This window comes from Perissodus microlepis, chromosome 3, assembly GCF_051167445.1.
Source record: "Perissodus microlepis isolate ML-2025 ecotype Zambia chromosome 3, ASM5116744v1, whole genome shotgun sequence".
Lineage (NCBI taxonomy): Eukaryota > Metazoa > Chordata > Actinopteri > Cichliformes > Cichlidae > Perissodus > Perissodus microlepis.
This window is the reverse complement of record NC_140463.1, coordinates 52,883,663-52,891,162: the sequence shown is the minus strand read 5'-3', so window position 1 is coordinate 52,891,162 and position 7,500 is coordinate 52,883,663. Positions and strand designations below refer to the sequence as shown.

At 40.9% G+C, this 7,500-nt stretch overlaps 1 protein-coding gene and 1 long non-coding RNA gene across 3 annotated transcripts in view; both read left to right on the top strand.

The window, feature by feature from the left end:
• LOC146391945 (uncharacterized) overlaps positions 1-2,869 on the top strand; it is a 4,356-nt gene extending 1,487 nt beyond the window's left edge. Inside the window, exons 1-3 of one of the 2 annotated variants that reach the window (XR_014799954.1) lie at positions 1-132; positions 470-639; positions 817-2,869. The exon at positions 1-132 is cut by the window's left edge and continues 1,487 nt beyond it. This is a non-coding gene — a long non-coding RNA (uncharacterized LOC146391945). Of the gene's footprint in view, positions 133-461; positions 640-816 lie in introns of both variants that reach the window. The other variant, XR_014799953.1, reaches the window with a different exon arrangement.
• A 2,607-nt stretch (positions 2,870-5,476) lies between these two features.
• The window catches only part of LOC146391944 (uncharacterized), a 3,162-nt gene continuing 1,138 nt past the window's right edge, over positions 5,477-7,500 (top strand). The window contains exons 1-7 of the mRNA XM_084924687.1: positions 5,477-5,541; positions 5,799-6,107; positions 6,194-6,368; positions 6,479-6,562; positions 6,665-6,810; positions 7,007-7,090; positions 7,209-7,390. Of these exons, the coding sequence (XP_084780813.1) occupies positions 5,809-6,107; positions 6,194-6,368; positions 6,479-6,562; positions 6,665-6,810; positions 7,007-7,090; positions 7,209-7,390 (970 nt within the window). The 5' untranslated portion in view covers positions 5,477-5,541; positions 5,799-5,808. The remainder of the gene's footprint in view (positions 5,542-5,798; positions 6,108-6,193; positions 6,369-6,478; positions 6,563-6,664; positions 6,811-7,006; positions 7,091-7,208; positions 7,391-7,500) is intronic.

Below are 7,500 nucleotides of genomic sequence, written 5' to 3'. Positions count from 1 at the left end.
CCCATCTTCCACCATGAACAACAGGAAGGCCTAACCCAGAAGAAGCCTAACATGAAAAAACAACACGATCTGTTACCTTGTACAGACTGGTGGAGATCGGAGATTTTAACGAGGAGTGGCCAGAGACAAACGGTATGTAAAATCCACCCTGAATGAAAGAGCTGAACCTCGGAGGAATAGAGTACAATCGGATGATCCACACTTTTTTTTATTAAAGTGTACAAAATTTACAGACTTATTAAAGCGGTTGATCATCAGAAAAATGTTTCAGAAGACAGTTATCATCAATCTCTGAATAAAAATAACCACAAATTTAGTAACTTTGATTAGACCAGCTATCTCAATAGAAGGACACAGACTCTAATCGAGGAGATGCTAAAAACTCGGCTCAGAGATCAATTTTTATCCTTCATGACTATTATAACCAAAGCATAGAGTATGAGTTTAAAATTTGTTTTCAGTTTTCTAGAGAGGCCCCTTTGAGATGGCAGCATCCTGGGAGGAACGGAACCTGGGCCGCCGTCTCCAGCCCGAGTCGTTGGACCAGAACCAGGCGGTGGTGATAGCCAAGCTAGCAGACTGGAATCCAGCTACCACATCAGCAGTGACATACCCAGTAAACCAGAACAACAGCCACAGGTGAGCAGGGAAACGACACAGCTGAATAACCGTGTCAACCCCTCACTGAAACAATACAGCTTTGAGTTACACTCACAAACCTACACAGATTGAAACCTTGTGTGCAGACCTGCCTCCAAACAAGAATAACAGAGGACTCCTCCTCTTCTTGTCTTCCTTCCTCACCATCCTCACCAGAACAACAGGTCTGCACTCCAACGAGAGACCCCAACACACAGAGGAAACTGCAGAACTGGAATCTTCATGTGAAGAAAATATCTGTGATCATCGGTGACTCCAATGTGCACAGACTCCTCCGTCCTATAAAGCAGAGGGGTACAGATCGACAGATTTCCATGAGCGAAATGTTGCCACCCGGTGAGGCCCAGCTGGAGAAAGCACCCTGTGGAAAATCTGGTTTTATAACTTTGGACTGAATACCAGTGATGGAGCTGAAAATGGGACTAAAGGCAGAGCAGTCAGCAATCTTTCTAAGGCCCTTCTTTGTAAAGAACAAGCCACATTGTTGCATCTTAACAACTTTATTACAGGTTTAGATGAACAGATTCCTGCACTTCCTACTGTGATATTCGGCACAGAAGGACAACATTCACTCGACTAGTAGAGCTGCAATGTGTGTGTTAGAACAGTGGAACCAGTGTGTAAATGAGGCATCCCCATAAGCCTTGAAAAGTGGGAGGAGAGTAGTGGTGTGATTCACCTTTCTTAAGTTCCAATGCTCAGCGGGTCCTTTGGACAGAAATAAGTTCTTCTTCTTTCAAAAATTGTTTATTCTGTTCATTATAGAATCAGCTAGGCTCCAGTGGTCAGGAGAAGCTTCTGCTATATGAAGCTGTTACAGTGCTTTTTGTTACACTGAACGAGAGTAGTTTTTCTTGTTGCTTGTTTGATCTACTGCCATTTAAAAGATTATAATTACTGAAGTGAATGTGTTTTGAGATAGTTTACAGTGCCACTGAAGCTCCACTCAACCAAGTGTGCCTCAACAGTCTGAAATGAAAAGATTTTCTTGCTTTTTTTATAAAACAATATAATATAAATAAATATAATATAATATAATATAAAACAATAATATTGGATGTTTCTTTCGGCTCTTGAGGTGCCCTCATTGAGTGGGGTTTGCCCAGTATCCTCGAGGGTATGTGAGGAGCCTTCCATAGTTGGGTTGTTTGGTTTTTACCCCAGCAGCTATTCATCTCCATCTCAACAGTTCATGACCAACATGCCGTGGCTGCCCCCTGTACCTGTTGAGTACCTGTACCCTCATCCACTGGAGCCTGGACCTCCAGCTGATTGCAGCCACTTCAGTTCAAGGAGGAGATGCTTGCTTTTTGTGTGACTGTCTGGCAGTTCACCCTTCCCTTTCTACCCTAACCCATTTTCCACTCCAGCCTCTACCCCACCCGGTTCAGACCCCTCCTCAGGCAGGGAGGGGTCTGAACGGACTGTCGCAGGATTCTCATTAATACAGGAAAGAAGGGATTTGAAGACGAGATGAGGACTTTTAGCAATCCCCCCCCCCAACCAAATCCTAACCTTAACCCACCATCCAGTCCTGTCCCCCTTCTCTCCTCATACCGGTACCCACAGTTCAGACCCCACCTCAGGCCCCTTACTGCCTGAGGAGGGGTCTGAAGTATTTTCCAGCCTTATAAAGAAAGGGAAGGCTGAAGTGGCAGACCGTCATGCAAAAAGCGAGCACCTCCTCCTTGCACTGCTTACAATCAAATGACAAAATATGTGAACTCTTTTTAAACAGGAAAAAGGAAGAAATTGTACACCAGAGGGGGCAAGAAGGAGAAAACTTGAATATAATCTCAAAAGAAAAACCGTTGTTCCTTCCCTCTCCCAGAAGGCAGTAGAATATCATCATGTTAAATGCCACTTTTTGGGGGGGGGGGTAAAATTACTTGACAAATATGTTTCTCTTTTTTGTTATTTCGTCCCTCTTTGTTACAGCTACGAAACATGTGCGAGGTGTTGCCCCATGGGAAAATGTGCTATAGCTAGAAAACTGTGTTTTCATATATACATGCATATATAACAAGCTTTTTAGTTTCAAAGCCAATGGAAAGAGTACCACAATCAGTAGACGGGAGTTGAAGTGTTAAATATTGTTGTTACCATGTCTGCTGTAATTTTTTTTCCATTCAGATTTCATGGTTTAACATGCTATGCTATGCTTTGTTGAAGTTCTTTGTTTCAATAAACTCCCTGTATTTAAACAGTACTGCATTGACTTATATTTTCCCAGTAACAGCGGATTACCATGGAGCGTACAGTTTTCAGTTGAGGTTTTAGAAGTCTGGCAAAGCAAAAATAAAAATAATAATAAAAAAAGCTGTTTAGATCCGCAGCTCAAAAAACTCCTACGAGGGCAGGAGGATGCCACCTTTACACAAGATGACAGTCAACCTCTAGTCAGAGAACAAATTGTGGCAGGATCAGCCTGATATTATTTGTATCGCACTATAACTTCGTTGTATAAAGAGCTAACATCTCAAAAATGTCAGGAGTAGTTAGTCATTATGAGAAGTGTTTGTAAACTAAAAATCAGCAATGTGGGATACTGTTTGTCCGTGATTTGGACAGTCCAGCGTGTGCTCCGGACGCAGGGGAAACAAATTCTGTCGGGGATACCTAGTTTAGCACGAGCACATTTTCTATCACAAGAGTGTCCTCGGGTAGCCGTCTGAATGCTGGACACTCGGAGACCTGTGTGTCTGAGTGGGAGACCAGAGATCACATTAACATGTGTATCTCTGTATTAACAAACATGGCATATTGGCCCAGTTTATTTTTCTTATCATTGTTGTGAGGAGACCATAAATAGCATTTGTATTTTCTGTATTTGCTGTTATGGAGTTCTTGTTATGGATAAAAAGTGTCTTTTTTTGTTTCAAAATAGCTGATAACTATTCGCTGACAGCTGCGAACATCTGCGAACAAATATAATTCTATAAAGTTGTTCTATATAGTGTGTAACTGTTCATATAGAGCGTTATTAAATTTATTGCTAATGCAATCATATGGCACACTGACTTCTGAGGAAATTTTAAATGGCACTCGCCATCAGAAAGGTTGCCTACCCCTGGTCTAGAAGAACAAAGTAAACTTCGGGAGAACGGACCAGTTAGTTTTAACAGCTCTTAAAGTAACATGAGAAACATTTTTCACCAACAAATTCTGTTCAGTGGGTGGGTCAATGGGTCGTTCAGTGGGTCGTTTAGTGGGTTGTTCAGTAGGTGGCAAAAGTGGGCCTTTCATTTTGTCATTCAGTAGGCAAAAGGGGGTGGGGTGGGGGGTGGATTCCTATTCCCACATATGTAACAAACTTGATTAAAACACTCAAAGTTAAGCAAAAGAAGTTCTCATCACCTTAATATGTTCAAGTGCATAGTGTGGAGGACGTACTAAGGCCTCGAGGCACTCAGATGTAAAACCCAATATTGGTGAGGTTTTTTTTAAATTTGTAAATTGGTGAGATTTGACCCGGCAACGACAGGAAGGTTACATACACAGCAAATGTCTTACACACACACACAACCAGACAGGCATGCACACAGAATGCTTAACAGTTAAAACTGAAATGCATGAACCCATCTCTCTGTGGCATGTTTATAATGCTTTTCCACAATGAGAGAGAAAGCAAAAAGAGAGAGGAGCCAAAACCATCAGGTGGTGTACAGTACTGAAAAAGAACAACAGAAGGAGTATTTTCAGCTTGTGTTATTACGAGTGTTAAATGAGAATACTCTCAGTGGTGCCTCTGTAGAAGGTGCTCATAACCACACACAGGCACACACACATGATTAAACAATAAATGAAAAAAAAAACACACTAAAAGAGTTCAGAAGTGAGAAATCTATGAGCTGACTGTTCATAAACTGTTCATACAGTTATAGGTACATGAACATTTACCTATAACTGTAACTTGTGTTTCAGTGCTGCAGCCTATGACCTGCTTGACTTCCAGGTGTGAGAACCTGCAAGTGTCCAGAGTCAGGAGAGACTGGGGGACCCACTTTAGCAGGATCATCTGTGAGGCTTTGGGACCCCTGATGATACAGGGGGACACAGTCACAAGCGCCTGAGGAAGAGTATGAGCAGGAACCAGCACCAGCTGAGAGATGGCCAATATGTAGACAGACTGTTCCCTCTTTGTGAAGGACTGATAGAAAAGTTTAATCAGTCAGTCCCAGTCAGTATATATATGTATATATGTATATATGTATATATATATGTATATATAAATGTATATATATATATATATATATATATATATATATATATATATATATATATATATATATATATACATATATATATATACATATATATATGTATATATGTATATATAAATGTGTATATATATATATATATATATATATATATATATATATATATATATATATAGAATATCGATGAATGTGTGTTGTTGCTATACAGCCTGGTTCTATGTGCCCCTTTTTTACTTTGAGCACCCCCTTTAAAGACTGCTGCACAGCAATAGCCAGCTTTAATTTTTAAAATTTATATATATATATATATATATATATATATATATATATATAAATATATATATATATATACAAAGTAACCTTCGGGAGAATGGACTAGTTAGTTTTAACAGCTCTTAAATTAACATGAGAAACATTTTCACCAACAAATTCAGTTCAGTGGGTGGGTCAATGGGTCGTTCGGTGGGTCGTTTAGTGGGTTGTTCAGTAGGTGGTAAAAGTGGGCCTTTCATTTTGTCATTCAGTGGGCAAAAGGGGGTGGGGTAGCATACAGCTATAAATGTAGCCAACTTGTGATATGCTATGGTTAATTGCCACTCTGTTTCCGCAGGACACTGAGAGAGAGAAGGACGACAACAGAAGACAACGGTTCAATTTTAATGTAAGGACTGTTGGGCTTTTAAGTGGTTGAACATGTAAAACTTACATGTGCCATTCTCCTCATTTTTAAACTTTAAAACTTGTTTTAAAACTTTTTTTTCTTTAAGCTTTTTTTTTGGGGGGGGGGGATGGAAGCAAAGTTTGTGTGTGGATGTATTGTTGTTGTTCTTTGTTTGTTTTCTCATACTGTCAAAAGAAACTAAATTGATATGCAGTTTTTCTCTCTCACTTTCTGCCTCTCACTCTTTGTATTTACAGTGCAAACAAGATGGAGAGAAACGTTGTCTACTGCCTGCTTTGTAAAAAGCCCCAACAGTCCATTCGCACACACCTGAGCAGAGTGTGCCTAAAAGACTGCACACCACAGGAATGTGAGGAAGAAGCTTCCAGAGCCATTGCTTCACAGAAGCTGTTTTCTAATGAAGGTAGAGTCTGGAACTTCTCAGAGCTCCAGGAGTACTGCAAGGATGAAGAATCTTGCATTAAACTCTGCACTCGCCTTCAAACACGTGGATTTATCATCACGAACAGTCCCCAAGCGTGCTCGACAGTTGTGCCAACAGCAAGGTATGATGACCTTATTGCCACTTCCACATATTGGATGACACATACAAACTTTCAATAATGTCTTACCTCTGTCACATTTGCAATAGGTCTGATAAGAAGGAAATTCTTGCCGTGGCCAAGAAGGACATTGACTATTTCCACGCAAGACTTTCAGGCGGTGATTGCATCCCCACATTTGAAATGACTACCTTCAGACAGTACTGCGAGGCCATCCTGATTTTACAACATGGACTGACAGCAAATGCTGTTCAAGAACTTTGTGTAAGTGCGCCACCAACAACAAAAGTGGACGATAAGTGAAATGACAGCTGATGTAAGTCTGTATTTCTTTAAGCTCCAACACCTTTTTTTTTTTCCCTGCACATACACAGGTAGAGGACTGGATGGCGCGGAAAGCAGTAGCTGATGGTGTTGAGCTGAGTGGTAACTTGAAGATAACCAGCCAGGAAGAACAAGTAAGTCATTCATTCTCAGCAGCAACTCTCTTCTTGCTCTATAGGTACCTTGTGAATTGATTTTATGAGATATTTAACATTGATTCCTTTTTTTCTCTGGAGTTTTTGGACTGCTATTTTAGGAACATCCGTCCAGTGTCCTTGGAAAATCAAATTGCTGGCAGCGATGACAGGGGCAAGTTCTTCCTAGGAGAATGTGGGGTCCCACTGTCCAACCCATCATTAGATGTAAAACGCCTGAGAGCGAGGTGAGTGCTTGACATAACTGGATCAATAGCATATTAAGAAAGATTTGTTTCTTTGATCTGACAGAGAAACCCTAACCCTGTACTCATAACAGTCAGCCACATATGTTGCTGTATGTCAGAGATGTTCGCCTCTTGTATTTTGGCTTTTTCATCTCTCTTGGCTCTCTAATTAATTTGCATGCATTAAAAACCACAGATACCTGAGCACTGAACCTGGGGATGCTATGGCTGAGTCAGCATCAAGCTCAGTAGGAGGACTACCGACACCAGGACAGGCCAGGTACACTTTTTTTTTTAAAATATCACACACTACCACAAGTCAACCTGTGTTACAAGTTTCCACATTTAAAAACTTTTGATGGATTTGATGCATCCCCTCCTCTACACCTTTCATGTAGCACATCATCTACGCACCTGCCACTCCAAGAATGGGATGCCTTCCTCCAGGCCTTCCCGGTCACCCTGAATGGAGAGCCACCATCCAAACGGCAGTGTGTACAGGCTGGCTTTCCACAGCACAGACACCACTACAAGAAATGGAGGGATATTCAGCTGAAGAAAAGAGTTGGGTACATTCTCGGTAAGGCCTGGGCATGTCATGTTAATGGAGCCTCTTCTGTTGCATTGCTTTGTTTGTTTTGTATGTATTTCAGAATGAAAATACTTTAATAATCTCTAAGAAAATTATGT